General features: G+C 42.8%; 1 protein-coding gene across 1 annotated transcript in view; it reads right to left on the reverse strand.

Annotated features, from left to right (window-relative positions):
- The window catches only part of LOC135571149 (uncharacterized), a 138,975-nt gene that overhangs the window by 51,720 nt on the left and 66,448 nt on the right, over positions 1-20,807 (reverse strand). Inside the window, 2 exon segments of the mRNA XM_065016942.1 lie at positions 724-873; positions 20,243-20,353. Of these exon segments, the coding sequence (XP_064873014.1) occupies positions 724-873; positions 20,243-20,353 (261 nt within the window).

The raw sequence follows: 20,807 nt of genomic DNA on the forward strand, positions 1-20,807 counted from the left end.
ACAGCATTAGTTTAGCTTCAAACACATCTTTACTAAAGATAAAACCAGGACCTGGGGATTAATGACAAGATGGGACAGCATTAGTTTAGCTTCAAACACGTCTTTACTAAAGATAAAACCAGGACCTGGGGATTAATGACAAGATGGGACAGCATTAGTTTAGCTTCAAACACGTCTTTACTAAAGATAAAACCAGGACCTGGGGATTAATGACAAGATGGGACAGCATTAGTTTAGCTTCAGACACACCTTTACTAAAGATAAAACCAGGACCTGTATTCACAAAACATCTCACAGTAGAAAGACATATGTTTTATTGTCACATACACCGGGTAGGGGCAGTGAAATGTGTTGTTTTACAGGCTCAGTGCCACCCTCCTGAAGTGCCTTGCTCAATGGCACATCAGCAGATTGTTCACCTTGTCAGTTCGGGAATTCTAACCAGTGACCTTTTGGTTACTGGTCCACTGCTCTAACTGCTAGACTACCTGCTGCCCTGTAACAGAGCTGATCTTGGATCAGTTTGGTCTTTTAGATCAGATTGAATAGGATGATATGGTCAGGCAGGACCTGATCCTAGATCAGCACTCGTACTCTGAGATGCTTTATGAATACAGGTGTATTACACATAACATTATGGTACTGTAGTACATCACGCTACAACTTGGGGCTTCAAATATGTGTTGCATTATGGGAATTGTAGTTAATTGCGCTCCAACCTACCTGGGGCTGGGTCTGGGCTCCGACGGTGTGCAGCGGGACCGGGGGTGGGACGGTGACAGGGGTCAGGTGAAGGTCGCGGCTGGGGAACACGGACTGCTCTTTGGTCTGCCTGTCAGAATATTCAACCTTCTCCTTTCGACGGTAGAGGACCTGAGAGAAGAGGAGAGGAGAGGAGAGGAGAGGAGAGGAGAGGGGAGGGGAGGGGGGGAGGGGAGGAGAGGGAGAGGAGAGGAGAGGAGAGGAGAGGGAGGAGAGGAGAGGAGAGGAGAGGAGAGGAGGAGGAGGGGAGGGGAGGGGAGGGGGGGAGGGGAGGGGAGCGGAGCGGAGCGGAGAGGGAGGAGAGGAGAGGAGAGGAGAGGAGAGGAAAGCTTTGATTGCTATTGGAATGAAAGAGCAGTTCACAGAAAACCCTATGGACATCACAACACTTCCTCATTCCTTCTTTCTGTTGCCAGTCACCTCAGGTGTCCTGCCTGCTTACAATGAGTCCCCATTGGTCTCAATTCCAGGTGATTAGCCTTACGGCAGAGCTAATTTTGGAGTTCTAATGTCACTGTCTGCAGGCCCTGAGGTGGAATGACCTCAGGGGACCCGCCAGCCACAGAGAGAGAGCAGTGAGACCTGGGTTCAATCTTGGATTCACACTAGATCATTATATTGTGACAATGTGATATTGAGATATTGTGATATTGTGATATTGTGATATACGTGCCCTCTTGTGGATGTGAAACATAGTTCTGTTGGAAATGGCTGAGTGATATAGTCTACAACATGTACAACAACATGGGAAATGGCTGAGTGATATAGTCTACAACATGGGAGATGGCTGAGTGATATAGTCTACAACATGGGAGATGGCTGAGTGATATAGTCTACAACATGGGAGATGGCTGAGTGATATAGTCTACAACATGGGAGATGGCTGAGTGATATAGTCTACAACATGGGAGATGGCTGAGTGATATAGTCTACAACATGTACAACAACATGGGAGATGGCTGAGTGATATAGTCTACAACATGTACAATAACATGGGAGATGGCTGAGTGATATAGTCTACCACATGGACAACAACATGGGAGATGGCTGAGTGATATAGTCTACAACATGTACAATAACATGGGAGATGGCTGAGTGATATAGTCTACAACATATACAACAACATGGGAGATGGCTGAGTGATATAGTCTACAACATGGACAACAACATGGGAGATGGCTGAGTGATATAGTCTACAACATATACAACAACATGGGAGATGGCTGAGTGATATAGTCTACAACATATACAACAACATGGGAGATGGCTGAGTGATATAGTCTACAACATATACAACAACATGGGAGATGGCTGAGTGATATAGTCTACAACATATACAACAACATGGGAGATGGCTGAGTGATATAGTCTACAACATGGACAATAACATGGGAGATGGCTGAGTGATATAGTCTACAACATGGACAACAACATGGGAGATGGCTGAGTGATATAGTCTACAACATGGACAATAACATGGGAGATGGCTGAGTGATATAGTCTACAACATGCGATATGGCTGAGTGATATAGTCTACAACATGGGAGATGGCTGAGTGATATAGTCTACAACATATACAACAACATGGGAGATGGCTGAGTGATATAGTCTACAACATATACAACAACATGGGAGATGGCTGAGTGATATAGTCTACAACATGGACAACAACATGGGAGATGGCTGAGTGATATAGTCTACAACATATACAACAACATGGGAGATGGCTGAGTGATATAGTCTACAACATGGACAATAACATGGGAGATGGCTGAGTGATATAGTCTACAACATGGACAATAACATGGGAGATGGCTGAGTGATATAGTCTACAACATGCGATATGGCTGAGTGATATAGTCTACAACATGGGAGATGGCTGAGTGATATAGTCTACAACATGGGAGATGGCTGAGTGATATAGTCTACAACATGGACAATAACATGGGAGATGGCTGAGTGATATAGTCTACAACATGGACAATAACATGGGAGATGGCTGAGTGATATAGTCTACAACATGCGATATGGCTGAGTGATATAGTCTACAACATGGGAGATGGCTGAGTGATATAGTCTACAACATGGGAGATGGCTGAGTGATATAGTCTACAACATATACAACAACATGGGAGATGGCTGAGTGATATAGTCTACAACATGGGAGATGGCTGAGTGATATAGTCTACAACATATACAACAACATGGGAGATGGCTGAGTGATATAGTCTACAACATATACAACAACATGGGAGATGGCTGAGTGATATAGTCTACAACATGGGAGATGGCTGAGTGATATAGTCTACAACATATACAACAACATGGGAGATGGCTGAGTGATATAGTCTACAACATATACAACAACATGGGAGATGGCTGAGTGATATAGTCTACAACATATACAACAACATGGGAGATGGCTGAGTGATATAGTCTACAACATATACAACAACATGGGAGATGGCTGAGTGATATAGTCTAGAACATGTACAACAACATGGGAGATGGCTGAGTGATATAGTCTACAACATGTACAATAACATGGGAGATGGCTGAGTGATATAGTCTACAACATATACAACAACATGGGAGATGGCTGAGTGATATAGTCTACAACATGGACAACAACATGGGAGATGGCTGAGTGATATAGTCTACCACATGTACAATAACATGGGAGATGGCTGAGTGATATAGTCTACAACATATACAACAACATGGGAGATGGCTGAGTGATATAGTCTACAACATGGACAACAACATGGGAGATGGCTGAGTGATATAGTCTACAACATATACAATAACATGGGAGATGGCTGAGTGATATAGTCTACAACATATACAACAACATGGGAGATGGCTGAGTGATATAGTCTACAACATATACAACAACATGGGAGATGGCTGAGTGATATAGTCTACAACATGTACAATAACATGGGAGATGGCTGAGTGATATAGTCTACAACATATACAATAACATGGGAGATGGCTGAGTGATATAGTCTACAACATGGACAACAACATGGGAGATGGCTGAGTGATATAGTCTACAACATGGACAATAACATGGGAGATGGCTGAGTGATATAGTCTACAACATGCGATATGGCTGAGTGATATAACAACATGGGAGATGGCTGAGTGATATAGTCTACAACATATACAACAACATGGGAGATGGCTGAGTGATATAGTCTACAACATATACAACAACATGGGAGATGGCTGAGTGATATAGTCTACAACATGGACAACAACATGGGAGATGGCTGAGTGATATAGTCTACAACATATACAACAACATGGGAGATGGCTGAGTGATATAGTCTACAACATGGACAATAACATGGGAGATGGCTGAGTGATATAGTCTACAACATGGACAATAACATGGGAGATGGCTGAGTGATATAGTCTACAACATGGGAGATGGCTGAGTGATATAGTCTACAACAACATGGGAGATGGCTGAGTGATATAGTCTACAACATGGGAGATGGCTGATGGCTGATATAGTCTACAACATGGACAACAACATGGGAGATGGCTGAGTGATATAGTCTACAACATGGACAATAACATGGGAGATGGCTGAGTGATATAGTCTACAACATGCGATATGGCTGAGTGATATAGTCTACAACATGGGAGATGGCTGAGTGATATAGTCTACAACATGGGAGATGGCTGAGTGATATAGTCTACAACATATACAACAACATGGGAGATGGCTGAGTGATATAGTCTACAACATGGGAGATGGCTGAGTGATATAGTCTACAACATATACAACAACATGGGAGATGGCTGAGTGATATAGTCTACAACATATACAACAACATGGGAGATGGCTGAGTGATATAGTCTACAACATGGACAATAACATGGGAGATGGCTGAGTGATATAGTCTACAACATGGACAACAACATGGGAGATGGCTGAGTGATATAGTCTACAACATGGACAATAACATGGGAGATGGCTGAGTGATATAGTCTACAACATGCGATATGGCTGAGTGATATAGTCTACAACATGGGAGATGGCTGAGTGATATAGTCTACAACATATACAACAACATGGGAGATGGCTGAGTGATATAGTCTACAACATATACAACAACATGGGAGATGGCTGAGTGATATAGTCTACAACATGGACAACAACATGGGAGATGGCTGAGTGATATAGTCTACAACATATACAACAACATGGGAGATGGCTGAGTGATATAGTCTACAACATGCGATATGGCTGAGTGATATAGTCTACAACATGGGAGATGGCTGAGTGATATAGTCTACAACATGGGAGATGGCTGAGTGATATAGTCTACAACATATACAACAACATGGGAGATGGCTGAGTGATATAGTCTACAACATGGGAGATGGCTGAGTGATATAGTCTACAACATATACAACAACATGGGAGATGGCTGAGTGATATAGTCTACAACATATACAACAACATGGGAGATGGCTGAGTGATATAGTCTACAACATGGACAACAACATGGGAGATGGCTGAGTGATATAGTCTACAACATATACAACAACATGGGAGATGGCTGAGTGATATAGTCTACAACATATACAACAACATGGGAGATGGCTGAGTGATATAGTCTACAACATATACAACAACATGGGAGATGGCTGAGTGATATAGTCTACAACATATACAACAACATGGGAGATGGCTGAGTGATATAGTCTAGAACATGTACAACAACATGGGAGATGGCTGAGTGATATAGTCTACAACATGTACAATAACATGGGAGATGGCTGAGTGATATAGTCTACAACATATACAACAACATGGGAGATGGCTGAGTGATATAGTCTACAACATGGACAACAACATGGGAGATGGCTGAGTGATATAGTCTACCACATGTACAATAACATGGGAGATGGCTGAGTGATATAGTCTACAACATATACAACAACATGGGAGATGGCTGAGTGATATAGTCTACAACATGGACAACAACATGGGAGATGGCTGAGTGATATAGTCTACAACATATACAACAACATGGGAGATGGCTGAGTGATATAGTCTACAACATATACAACAACATGGGAGATGGCTGAGTGATATAGTCTACAACATATACAACAACATGGGAGATGGCTGAGTGATATAGTCTACAACATATACAACAACATGGGAGATGGCTGAGTGATATAGTCTACAACATGGACAATAACATGGGAGATGGCTGAGTGATATAGTCTACAACATGGACAACAACATGGGAGATGGCTGAGTGATATAGTCTACAACATGGACAATAACATGGGAGATGGCTGAGTGATATAGTCTACAACATGCGATATGGCTGAGTGATATAGTCTACAACATGGGAGATGGCTGAGTGATATAGTCTACAACATATACAACAACATGGGAGATGGCTGAGTGATATAGTCTACAACATATACAACAACATGGGAGATGGCTGAGTGATATAGTCTACAACATGGACAACAACATGGGAGATGGCTGAGTGATATAGTCTACAACATATACAACAACATGGGAGATGGCTGAGTGATATAGTCTACAACATGGACAATAACATGGGAGATGGCTGAGTGATATAGTCTACAACATGGACAATAACATGGGAGATGGCTGAGTGATATAGTCTACAACATGCGATATGGCTGAGTGATATAGTCTACAACATGGGAGATGGCTGAGTGATATAGTCTACAACATGGGAGATGGCTGAGTGATATAGTCTACAACATGGACAATAACATGGGAGATGGCTGAGTGATATAGTCTACAACATGGACAATAACATGGGAGATGGCTGAGTGATATAGTCTACAACATGCGATATGGCTGAGTGATATAGTCTACAACATGGGAGATGGCTGAGTGATATAGTCTACAACATGGGAGATGGCTGTGTGATATAGTCTACAACATATACAACAACATGGGAGATGGCTGAGTGATATAGTCTACAACATGGGAGATGGCTGAGTGATATAGTCTACAACATATACAACAACATGGGAGATGGCTGAGTGATATAGTCTACAACATATACAACAACATGGGAGATGGCTGAGTGATATAGTCTACAACATGGACAATAACATGGGAGATGGCTGAGTGATATAGTCTACAACATGGACAACAACATGGGAGATGGCTGAGTGATATAGTCTACAACATGGACAATAACATGGGAGATGGCTGAGTGATATAGTCTACAACATGCGATATGGCTGAGTGATATAGTCTACAACATGGGAGATGGCTGAGTGATATAGTCTACAACATATACAACAACATGGGAGATGGCTGAGTGATATAGTCTACAACATATACAACAACATGGGAGATGGCTGAGTGATATAGTCTACAACATGGACAACAACATGGGAGATGGCTGAGTGATATAGTCTACAACATATACAACAACATGGGAGATGGCTGAGTGATATAGTCTACAACATGGACAATAACATGGGAGATGGCTGAGTGATATAGTCTACAACATGGACAATAACATGGGAGATGGCTGAGTGATATAGTCTACAACATGCGATATGGCTGAGTGATATAGTCTACAACATGGGAGATGGCTGAGTGATATAGTCTACAACATGGGAGATGGCTGAGTGATATAGTCTACAACATGGACAATAACATGGGAGATGGCTGAGTGATATAGTCTACAACATGGACAATAACATGGGAGATGGCTGAGTGATATAGTCTACAACATGCGATATGGCTGAGTGATATAGTCTACAACATGGGAGATGGCTGAGTGATATAGTCTACAACATGGGAGATGGCTGAGTGATATAGTCTACAACATATACAACAACATGGGAGATGGCTGAGTGATATAGTCTACAACATGGGAGATGGCTGAGTGATATAGTCTACAACATATACAACAACATGGGAGATGGCTGAGTGATATAGTCTACAACATATACAACAACATGGGAGATGGCTGAGTGATATAGTCTACAACATGGGAGATGGCAGAGTGATATAGTCTACAACATATACAACAACATGGGAGATGGCTGAGTGATATAGTCTACAACATATACAACAACATGGGAGATGGCTGAGTGATATAGTCTACAACATATACAACAACATGGGAGATGGCTGAGTGATATAGTCTACAACATATACAACAACATGGGAGATGGCTGAGTGATATAGTCTAGAACATGTACAACAACATGGGAGATGGCTGAGTGATATAGTCTACAACATGTACAATAACATGGGAGATGGCTGAGTGATATAGTCTACAACATATACAACAACATGGGAGATGGCTGAGTGATATAGTCTACAACATGGACAACAACATGGGAGATGGCTGAGTGATATAGTCTACCACATGTACAATAACATGGGAGATGGCTGAGTGATATAGTCTACAACATATACAACAACATGGGAGATGGCTGAGTGATATAGTCTACAACATGGACAACAACATGGGAGATGGCTGAGTGATATAGTCTACAACATATACAACAACATGGGAGATGGCTGAGTGATATAGTCTACAACATATACAACAACATGGGAGATGGCTGAGTGATATAGTCTACAACATATACAACAACATGGGAGATGGCTGAGTGATATAGTCTACAACATATACAACAACATGGGAGATGGCTGAGTGATATAGTCTACAACATGGACAATAACATGGGAGATGGCTGAGTGATATAGTCTACAACATGGACAACAACATGGGAGATGGCTGAGTGATATAGTCTACAACATGGACAATAACATGGGAGATGGCTGAGTGATATAGTCTACAACATGCGATATGGCTGAGTGATATAGTCTACAACATGGGAGATGGCTGAGTGATATAGTCTACAACATATACAACAACATGGGAGATGGCTGAGTGATATAGTCTACAACATATACAACAACATGGGAGATGGCTGAGTGATATAGTCTACAACATGGACAACAACATGGGAGATGGCTGAGTGATATAGTCTACAACATATACAACAACATGGGAGATGGCTGAGTGATATAGTCTACAACATGGACAATAACATGGAGATGGCTGAGTGATATAGTCTACAACATGGACAATAACATGGGAGATGGCTGAGTGATATAGTCTACAACATGCGATATGGCTGAGTGATATAGTCTACAACATGGGAGATGGCTGAGTGATATAGTCTACAACATGGGAGATGGCTGAGTGATATAGTCTACAACATGGACAATAACATGGGAGATGGCTGAGTGATATAGTCTACAACATGGACAATAACATGGGAGATGGCTGAGTGATATAGTCTACAACATGCGATATGGCTGAGTGATATAGTCTACAACATGGGAGATGGCTGAGTGATATAGTCTACAACATGGGAGATGGCTGAGTGATATAGTCTACAACATATACAACAACATGGGAGATGGCTGAGTGATATAGTCTACAACATGGGAGATGGCTGAGTGATATAGTCTACAACATATACAACAACATGGGAGATGGCTGAGTGATATAGTCTACAACATATACAACAACATGGGAGATGGCTGAGTGATATAGTCTACAACATGGGAGATGGCAGAGTGATATAGTCTACAACATATACAACAACATGGGAGATGGCTGAGTGATATAGTCTACAACATATACAACAACATGGGAGATGGCTGAGTGATATAGTCTACAACATATACAACAACATGGGAGATGGCTGAGTGATATAGTCTACAACATATACAACAACATGGGAGATGGCTGAGTGATATAGTCTAGAACATGTACAACAACATGGGAGATGGCTGAGTGATATAGTCTACAACATGTACAATAACATGGGAGATGGCTGAGTGATATAGTCTACAACATATACAACAACATGGGAGATGGCTGAGTGATATAGTCTACAACATGGACAACAACATGGGAGATGGCTGAGTGATATAGTCTACCACATGTACAATAACATGGGAGATGGCTGAGTGATATAGTCTACAACATATACAACAACATGGGAGATGGCTGAGTGATATAGTCTACAACATGGGAGATGGCTGAGTGATATAGTCTACAACATATACAACAACATGGGAGATGGCTGAGTGATATAGTCTACAACATATACAACAACATGGGAGATGGCTGAGTGATATAGTCTACAACATATACAACAACATGGGAGATGGCTGAGTGATATAGTCTACAACATATACAACAACATGGGAGATGGCTGAGTGATATAGTCTACAACATGGACAATAACATGGGAGATGGCTGAGTGATATAGTCTACAACATGGACAACAACATGGGAGATGGCTGAGTGATATAGTCTACAACATGGACAATAACATGGGAGATGGCTGAGTGATATAGTCTACAACATGCGATATGGCTGAGTGATATAGTCTACAACATGGGAGATGGCTGAGTGATATAGTCTACAACATATACAACAACATGGGAGATGGCTGAGTGATATAGTCTACAACATATACAACAACATGGGAGATGGCTGAGTGATATAGTCTACAACATGGACAACAACATGGGAGATGGCTGAGTGATATAGTCTACAACATATACAACAACATGGGAGATGGCTGAGTGATATAGTCTACAACATGGACAATAACATGGGAGATGGCTGAGTGATATAGTCTACAACATGGACAATAACATGGGAGATGGCTGAGTGATATAGTCTACAACATGCGATATGGCTGAGTGATATAGTCTACAACATGGGAGATGGCTGAGTGATATAGTCTACAACATGGGAGATGGCTGAGTGATATAGTCTACAACATGGACAATAACATGGGAGATGGCTGAGTGATATAGTCTACAACATGGACAATAACATGGGAGATGGCTGAGTGATATAGTCTACAACATGCGATATGGCTGAGTGATATAGTCTACAACATGGGAGATGGCTGAGTGATATAGTCTACAACATGGGAGATGGCTGAGTGATATAGTCTACAACATATACAACAACATGGGAGATGGCTGAGTGATATAGTCTACAACATATACAACAACATGGGAGATGGCTGAGTGATATAGTCTACAACATATACAACAACATGGGAGATGGCTGAGTGATATAGTCTACAACATGGGAGATGGCAGAGTGATATAGTCTACAACATATACAACAACATGGGAGATGGCTGAGTGATATAGTCTACAACATATACAACAACATGGGAGATGGCTGAGTGATATAGTCTACAACATATACAACAACTTGGGAGATGGCTGAGTGATATAGTCTACAACATATACAACAACATGGGAGATGGCTGAGTGATATAGTCTAGAACATGTACAACAACATGGGAGATGGCTGAGTGATATAGTCTACAACATGTACAATAACATGAGAGATGGCTGAGTGATATAGTCTACAACATATACAACAACATGGGAGATGGCTGAGTGATATAGTCTACAACATGGACAACAACATGGGAGATGGCTGAGTGATATAGTCTACCACATGGACAACAACATGGGAGATGGCTGAGTGATATAGTCTACAACATATACAACAACATGGGAGATGGCTGAGTGATATAGTCTACAACATGGGAGATGGCTGAGTGATATAGTCTACAACATGTACAATAACATGGGAGATGTCTGAGTGATATAGTCTACAACATGGGAGATGGCTGAGTGAAATAGTCTACAACATGTACAATAACATGGGAGATGGCTGAGTGATATAGTCTACAACATGTACAGTAACATGGGAGATGGCTGAGTGATATAGTCTACAACTAGTACAATAACATGGGAGATGGCTGAGTGATATAGTCTACAACATGGACAATAACATGGGAGATGGCTGAGTGATATAGTCTACAACATGGACAATAACATGGGAGTGGGCTGAGTGATATAGTCTACAACATGGGAGATGGCTGAGTGATATAGTCTACAACATGGGAGATGGCTGAGTGATATGGTCTACAACATGTACAACAACATGGGAGATGGCTGAGTGATATAGTCTACAACATGGGAGATGGCTGAGTGATATAGTCTACAACATGTACAATAACATGGGAGATGGCTGAGTGATATAGTCTACAACATGGGAGATGGCTGAGTGATATAGTCTACAACATGGACAACAACATGGGAGATGGCTGAGTGATATAGTCTACAACATGTACAACACCATGGGAGATGGCTGAGTGATATAGTCTACAACATGGGAGATGGCTGAGTGATACAGTCTACAACATGGACAACACCATGGGAGATGGCTGAGTGATATAGTCTACAACATGTACAACACCATGGGAGATGGCTGAGTGATATAGTCTACAACATGGGAGATGGCTGAGTGATATAGTCTACAACATGTACAACAACATGGGAGATGGCTTAGTGATATAGTCTACAACATGGGAGATGGCTGAGTGATATAGTCTACAACATGTACAACAACATGGGAGATGGCTGAGTGATATAGTCTACAACATGGGAGATGGCTGGGTGATATAGTCTACAACATGGGAGATGGCTGAGTGATATAGTCTACAACATGGACAACAACATGGGAGATGGCTGAGTGATATAGTCTACAACATGGGAGATGGCTGAGTGATATAGTCTACCACATGGGAGATGGCTGAGTGATATAGTCTACAACATGTACAATAACATGGGAGATGGCTGAGTGATATAGTCTACAACATGGGAGATGGCTGAGTGATATAGTCTACAACATGGACAACAACATGGGAGATGGCTGAGTGATATAGTCTACAATATATACAACAACATGGGAGATGGCTTAGTGATATAGTTTACAACATGTACAATAACATGGGAGATGGCTGAGTGATATAGTCTACAACATGGGAGATGGCTGAGTGATATAGTCTACAACATGTACAATAACATGGGAGATGGCTGAGTGATATAGTCTACAACATGGGAGATGGCTGAGTGATATAGTCTACAACATGTACAACAACATGGGAGATGGCTGAGTGATATAGTCTACAACATGGGAGATGGCTGAGTGATATAGTCTACAACATGTACAATAACATGGGAGATGGCTGAGTGATATAGTGTACAACATGGGAGATGGCTGAGTGATATAGTCTACAACATGTACAACAACATGGGAGATGGCTGAGTGATATAGTCTACAACATGGGAGATGGCTGAGTGATATAGTCTACAACATGGGAGATGGCTGAGTGATATAGTCTACAACATGGGAGATGGCTGAGTGATATAGTCTACAACATGGGAGATGGCTGAGTGATATAGTCTACAACATGGGAGATGGCTGAGTGATATAGTCTACAACATATACAACAACATGGGAGATGGCTGAGTGATATAGTCTACAACATATACAACAACATGGGAGATGGCTGAGTGATATAGTCTACAACATGGACAACAACATGGGAGATGGCTGAGTGATATAGTCTACAACATATACAACAACATGGGAGATGGCTGAGTGATATAGTCTACAACATGGACAATAACATGGGAGATGGCTGAGTGATATAGTCTACAACATGGACAATAACATGGGAGATGGCTGAGTGATATAGTCTACAACATGCGATATGGCTGAGTGATATAGTCTACAACATGGGAGATGGCTGAGTGATATAGTCTACAACATGGGAGATGGCTGAGTGATATAGTCTACAACATGGACAATAACATGGGAGATGGCTGAGTGATATAGTCTACAACATGGACAATAACATGGGAGATGGCTGAGTGATATAGTCTACAACATGCGATATGGCTGAGTGATATAGTCTACAACATGGGAGATGGCTGAGTGATATAGTCTACAACATGGACAATAACATGGGAGATGGCTGAGTGATATAGTCTACAACATGCGATATGGCTGAGTGATATAGTCTACAACATGGGAGATGGCTGAGTGATATAGTCTACAACATGGACAATAACATGGGAGATGGCTGAGTGATATAGTCTACAACATGGACAATAACATGGGAGATGGCTGAGTGATATAGTCTACAACATGCGATATGGCTGAGTGATATAGTCTACAACATGGGAGATGGCTGAGTGATATAGTCTACAACATGGGAGATGGCTGAGTGATATAGTCTACAACATATACAACAACATGGGAGATGGCTGAGTGATATAGTCTACAACATGGGAGATGGCTGAGTGATATAGTCTACAACATATACAACAACATGGGAGATGGCTGAGTGATATAGTCTACAACATGGGAGATGGCAGAGTGATATAGTCTACAACATATACAACAACATGGGAGATGGCTGAGTGATATAGTCTACAACATATACAACAACATGGGAGATGGCTGAGTGATATAGTCTACAACATATACAACAACATGGGAGATGGCTGAGTGATATAGTCTACAACATATACAACAACATGGGAGATGGCTGAGTGATATAGTCTAGAACATGTACAACAACATGGGAGATGGCTGAGTGATATAGTCTACAACATGTACAATAACATGGGAGATGGCTGAGTGATATAGTCTACAACATATACAACAACATGGGAGATGGCTGAGTGATATAGTCTACAACATGGACAACAACATGGGAGATGGCTGAGTGATATAGTCTACCACATGGACAACAACATGGGAGATGGCTGAGTGATATAGTCTACAACATATACAACAACATGGGAGATGGCTGAGTGATATAGTCTACAACATGGGAGATGGCTGAGTGATATAGTCTACAACATGTACAATAACATGGGAGATGTCTGAGTGATATAGTCTACAACATGGGAGATGGCTGAGTGAAATAGTCTACAACATGTACAATAACATGGGAGATGGCTGAGTGATATAGTCTACAACATGTACAGTAACATGGGAGATGGCTGAGTGATATAGTCTACAACATGTACAATAACATGGGAGATGGCTGAGTGATATAGTCTACAACATGGACAATAACATGGGAGATGGCTGAGTGATATAGTCTACAACATGGACAATAACATGGGAGTGGGCTGAGTGATATAGTCTACAACATGGGAGATGGCTGAGTGATATAGTCTACAACATGGGAGATGGCTGAGTGATATGGTTTACAACATGTACAACAACATGGGAGATGGCTGAGTGATATAGTCTACAACATGGGAGATGGCTGAGTGATATAGTCTACAACATGTACAATAACATGGGAGATGGCTGAGTGATATAGTCTACAACATGGGAGATGGCTGAGTGATATAGTCTACAACATGGACAACAACATGGGAGATGGCTGAGTGATATAGTCTACAACATGTACAACACCATGGGAGATGGCTGAGTGATATAGTCTACAACATGGGAGATGGCTGAGTGATACAGTCTACAACATGGACAACACCATGGGAGATGGCTGAGTGATATAGTCTACAACATGTACAACACCATGGGGGAGATGGCTGAGTGATATAGTCTACAACATGGGAGATGGCTGAGTGATATAGTCTACAACATGTACAACAACATGGGAGATGGCTTAGTGATATAGTCTACAACATGGGAGATGGCTGAGTGATATAGTCTACAACATGTACAACAACATGGGAGATGGCTGAGTGATATAGTCTACAACATGGGAGATGGCTGGGTGATATAGTCTACAACATGGGAGATGGCTGAGTGATATAGTCTACAACATGGACAACAACATGGGAGATGGCTGAGTGATATAGTCTACAACATGGGAGATGGCTGAGTGATATAGTCTACCACATGGGAGATGGCTGAGTGATATAGTCTACAACATGTACAATAACATGGGAGATGGCTGAGTGATATAGTCTACAACATGGGAGATGGCTGAGTGATATAGTCTACAACATGGACAACAACATGGGAGATGGCTGAGTGATATAGTCTACAATATATACAACAACATGGGAGATGGCTTAGTGATATAGTTTACAACATGTACAATAACATGGGAGATGGCTGAGTGATATAGTCTACAACATGGGAGATGGCTGAGTGATATAGTCTACAACATGTACAATAACATGGGAGATGGCTGAGTGATATAGTCTACAACATGGGAGATGGCTGAGTGATATAGTCTACAACATGTACAACAACATGGGAGATGGCTGAGTGATATAGTCTACAACATGGGAGATGGCTGAGTGATATAGTCTACAACATGCTGGAGATAGTCTACAACATGGGAGATGGCTGAGTGATATAGTCTACAACATGGGAGATGGCTGAGTGATATAGTCTACAACATGGGAGATGGCTGAGTGATATAGTCTACAACATGGGAGATGGCTGAGTGATATAGTCTACAACATGTACAATACGATGGGAGATGGCGCCCTCCTGTGGAATCCAGTAATGTTGCACGTCCTCTTTGAGCTCATAACAGTTTAGTAACAATAGCTAATGCATGGATTGAATTGTAGGTACACCAAGCAGAATGTAAACACAGCACAGCATAACTTCCTGCTAAATAAAGATTATAGAAATACCCCTGTAAGACATTCAAAGCCCACTTCCTGCTAAATAAAGATTATAGAAATACCCCTGTAAGACATTCAAAGCCCACTTCCTGCTAAATAAAGATTACAGAAATACCCCTGTAAGACATTCAAAGCCCCCTAAATAAAGTTTACAGAAATACCCTGTAAGACATTCAAAGCCCACTTCCTGCTAAATAAAGATTATAGAAATACCCCTGTAAGACATTCAAAGCCCCTTCCTGCTAAATAAAGGTTACAGAAATACCCCTGTAAGACATTCAAAGCCCACTTCCTGCTAAATAAAGGTTACAGTAATACACAGAATAGGTTACAGAAATACCCCTGTAAGACATTCAAAGCCCACTTCCTGCTAAATAAAGATTATAGAAATACCCCTGTAAGACATTCAAAGCCCCCTTCCTGCTAAATAAAGGTTACAGAAATACCCCTGTAAGACATTCAAAGCCCACTTCCTGCTAAATAAAGGTTACAGAAATACCCCTGTAAGACATTCAAAGCCCACTTCCTGCTAAATAAAGATTATAGAAATACCCCTGTAAGACATTCAAAGCCCCCTTCCTGCTAAATAAAGGTTACAGAAATACCCCTGTAAGACATTCAAAGCCCACTTCCTGCTAAATAAAGGTTACAGTAATACACAGAATAGGTTACAGAAATACCCCTGTAAGACATTCAAAGCCCACTTCCTGCTAAATAAAGGTTACAGAAATACCCCTGTAAAACATTCAAAGCCCACTTCCTGCTAAATAAAGGTTACAGAAATACCCCTGTAAGACATTCAAAGCCCACTTCCTGCTAAATAAAGTTTACAGAAATACCCCTGTAAGACATTCAAAGCCCACTTCCTGCTAAATAAAGTTTACAGAAATACCCCTGTAAGACATTCAAAGCCCACTTCCTGCTAAATAAAGGTTACAGAAATACCCCTGTAAGACATTCAAAAGCCCACTTCCTGTGCATTAGCATGTTGTTCCTGTTAGGAAGAAGAGTTAACAACCTGAACTAGGAACTAGGGGTCATATCTTGTCTGTGTCCTAAGGGCCCTGGTCTAAAGTAGTGCACTATATAAGGAGTAGGGCGCTGGTCTAAAGTAGTGCACTATATAGGGAATAGGGCTGTGGTCTAAAGTAGTGCACTATATAGGGAATAGGGCTCTGGTCTAAAGTAGTGCACTATATAGGGAATAGGGCTCTGGTCTAAAGTAGTGCACTATATAGGGAATAGGGCTGTGGTCTAAAGTAGTGCACTATATAGGGAATAATGTGCTATTTGGGATTCACACAGGATGTGACCACTGGTTACTTGATGTGACCCCTGGTAACAGGATGTGACTATTGGTTACAGGATGTGACCCCTGGTTACAGGATGTGACCCCTGGTTACTGGATGTGACCCTTGGTTACAGGATGTGACCCCTGGTTACTGGATGTGACTATTGGTTACAGGATGTGACCCCTGTTAACAGGATGTGACCCCTGGTTACTGGATGTGACCATTGGTTACTGGATGTGACCCTGGTTACAGGATGTGACCCCTGGTTACTGGATGTGACCCCTGGTTACTGGATGTGACATCTGGTTACAGAATGTGACCCCTGGTTACTGGTTCAGTTTTTTTTGACACGATGGACCCACTAACTGACCACATTGCTATTTGGGACACAGCCTTTGTGACCTCTGACCTCTATTAAGTGACACAGCTTTAGGGTTTTAACTGGCTAATCATCCTCAGGCTAGCAACCAACCACAGCATCTATCCCAGGGGCTATCAGAGGTCTGATAATGTCATGAGCTTACGAACTGATGACCTCATGTCCCGCCCAATTCGCCCTTCAGCCAATCGGAGTGCTCGGGGATCATGTGTGAGCCAATTAGAGCGCTCTGGGATCATGTGTCAGAGTGGGAGAAAGCCTTCACATCCTTGACCACAGGAGGTCATAGCTGATCTCTTCAAATCTCCTACAGATCCTCTCTGAGATACACACACACACACACACACACACACACACACACACACACACACACACACACACACACACACACACACACACACACACACACACATACACACAAACAGACACACAGCCACACACAGATCCCATTCACAAAGACACCACCTGTCACAAACAACCTACTGTATCTTCACAGAGGATGTTGTCTGACTGTTGCTATGTGTTGATAGGAGAGGATGTTGACTGACTGTTGCTATGTGTTGACAGTGGAGGATGTTGACTGACTGTTGCTATGTGTTGATAGGAGAGGATGCTGACTGACTGTTGTTACGTGTTGATAGGAGAGGATGTTATCTTTAGTTCTGTGCTAGCGATAGAGGTTATTGACACAGAGTCAGATGGAGTCAGTCACCCTATGATAAAGTCCCTCAGATATCCTGGGATCTCCGCCTCTTTGGCTAAGTGGAACTAATTCATCAATCATGTCAAACAGCGTGAGCAGCAGTGTGTGTGTGTGTGTGTGTGTGTGTGTGTGTGTGTGTGTGTGTGTGCGGGTGTGTGTGTGTGTGTGTGTGTGTGTGCGGGTGGGTATGTGTGTGTGTGTGTGAGTGTGTGTGTGCGGGTGGGTGTGTGTGTGTGTGTGCGGGTGGGTATGTGTGTGTGTGCGGGTGGGTATGTGTGTGTGCGGGTGGGTATGTGTGTGTGCGGGTGGGTATGTATGTGTGTGTGTGTGTGTGTGTGTGTGTGTGTGTGTGTGTGTGTGTGTGTGTGTGTGTGTGTGTGTGTGCAACAAGATCTCACGGTTTGACCCACACGTCTGCGAGACGTTTGACCCACATTTCTGGTCAGATCTGGAGGCGTGGTGGACCTAACCTGTAGTAACCATAACCTGGGTTACTCCGCTGCTGTGGCCGACGTCTCACAGCTGCTAAAGTTTAGACAATAAGTCTGAATGGTTTAGTTAAGAGTTGAGGTTTGGAGTCAAAACAACCAAATAAAAAATTAACACCTACCGCTGGGATTGATCTACCCTCGGAGGCAGAGCTCGCGGCTTCCGCCACGACAACCATCCCGCCCACAACCACAACCCTACTGGATGGTGATAGGTCAGTTTCCCCTAGTGGCATCTCACAACGTTCCTGGCCGGACGTCGGATGTCGAAGTGGATCTTGAGCAAACTGGCTGGCGTGTGCATCATGCGCGTGTGTGTGTGTATGTGTGTGTGTGTGTGTGTGAGAGAGTGAGAGAGTGAGAGAGTGAGAGAGAGAGAGAGAGAGAGAGAGAGAGAGAGAGAGAGAGAGAGAGAGAGAGAGAGAGAGAGAGAGAGAGAGAGAGAGAGAGAGAGAGAGAGAGAGAGAGAGAGAGAGAGAGAGAGAGAGAGAGAGAGAGACACTAACAGCAGGGTGCTAATGAGTGGGAAGGTATTCAGGGGAGAATCTCAGTTGCATACTCCTCCATCCTCTCTCCTCTCTCCTCTCTCCTCGCCTCCTCAAAACCCAATTGGAGGAAAAGGTCAGAGGGGAGGGACCTCTGGATTTCTCTTACAATGGATTTTGAGAAGGAGGCGAGAAGAGGGGAGAGAGGATGTGAGGAGTATGCAATTGAGATTCTCCCCCTGCCACAGTCCAGCGCATCACTTCCTGTGTGAAGTGTTCTAGAAGCCAAGCAGTCAGGCCTTCTAGTGAAATCACCACTACTGAGCATGGTTCACCTGCTTAAATAGCTATGTGACTCAGTGGTGTGTGTGTGTGTGTGTGTGTGTGTGTGTGTGTGTGTGTGTGTGTGTGTGTGTGTGTGTGTGTGTGTGTGTGTGTGTGTGTTTTCATGTATGTGTTCATATATTTACATGTTTGTGTGTGTGTTTACGTGTGTGTGGGTTTACATGTGTATGTGTGTGTGTAACAGACGTGAAAGGCCTGAATATAGGCTACTTACCATCAAACAGGTGATGATGATGATGAAGATGGTGAGGAAGATGACCGCAGCAAAGAATCCCTCTTTAGTCCAAATATTGTCCCTCTCATGTTGATCCTGTAGCACATTCCTCTGTAGAGGAGAGGACGGGAGAGGAGAAGAGAGGAGAAGAGAGGAGAGGAGGAAAAGAGAGGGGAGGAGAGGAGAGGAAGAAGGAGAGGAGGAGAAGAGAGGAGGAGAAGAGAGGAGAGGACGAAAAGAGAGGAGAGGAGAGGAGAGGAGAGGAGGAAGGAGAGGAGGGAGAAGAGAGGAGAAGAGAGGAGAGGAGGAAAGAGGGGAGGAGAGGAAGAAGGAGAGGAGGAGAAGAGAGGAGGAGAAGAGAGGAGAGGAGAGGAGAGGAGAGGAGAGGAGAGGAGAGGAGGGGAGGAGAGGAGAGGAGGAGAGAGGAGAGGAGAAGAGGAGGAGAGGGAGGAGGAAAGAGGAGAGGAGAGGAGAGGAGGAAAAGAGGGGAGGAGAGGGAGGAAGAAGGAGAGGAGGAGAGAGGAGAAGAGAGGAGAGGAGGAAAAGAGAGGGGAGGAGAGGAGAG

This window comes from Oncorhynchus nerka, unplaced genomic scaffold (assembly GCF_034236695.1).
Source record: "Oncorhynchus nerka isolate Pitt River unplaced genomic scaffold, Oner_Uvic_2.0 unplaced_scaffold_728, whole genome shotgun sequence".
Lineage (NCBI taxonomy): Eukaryota > Metazoa > Chordata > Actinopteri > Salmoniformes > Salmonidae > Oncorhynchus > Oncorhynchus nerka.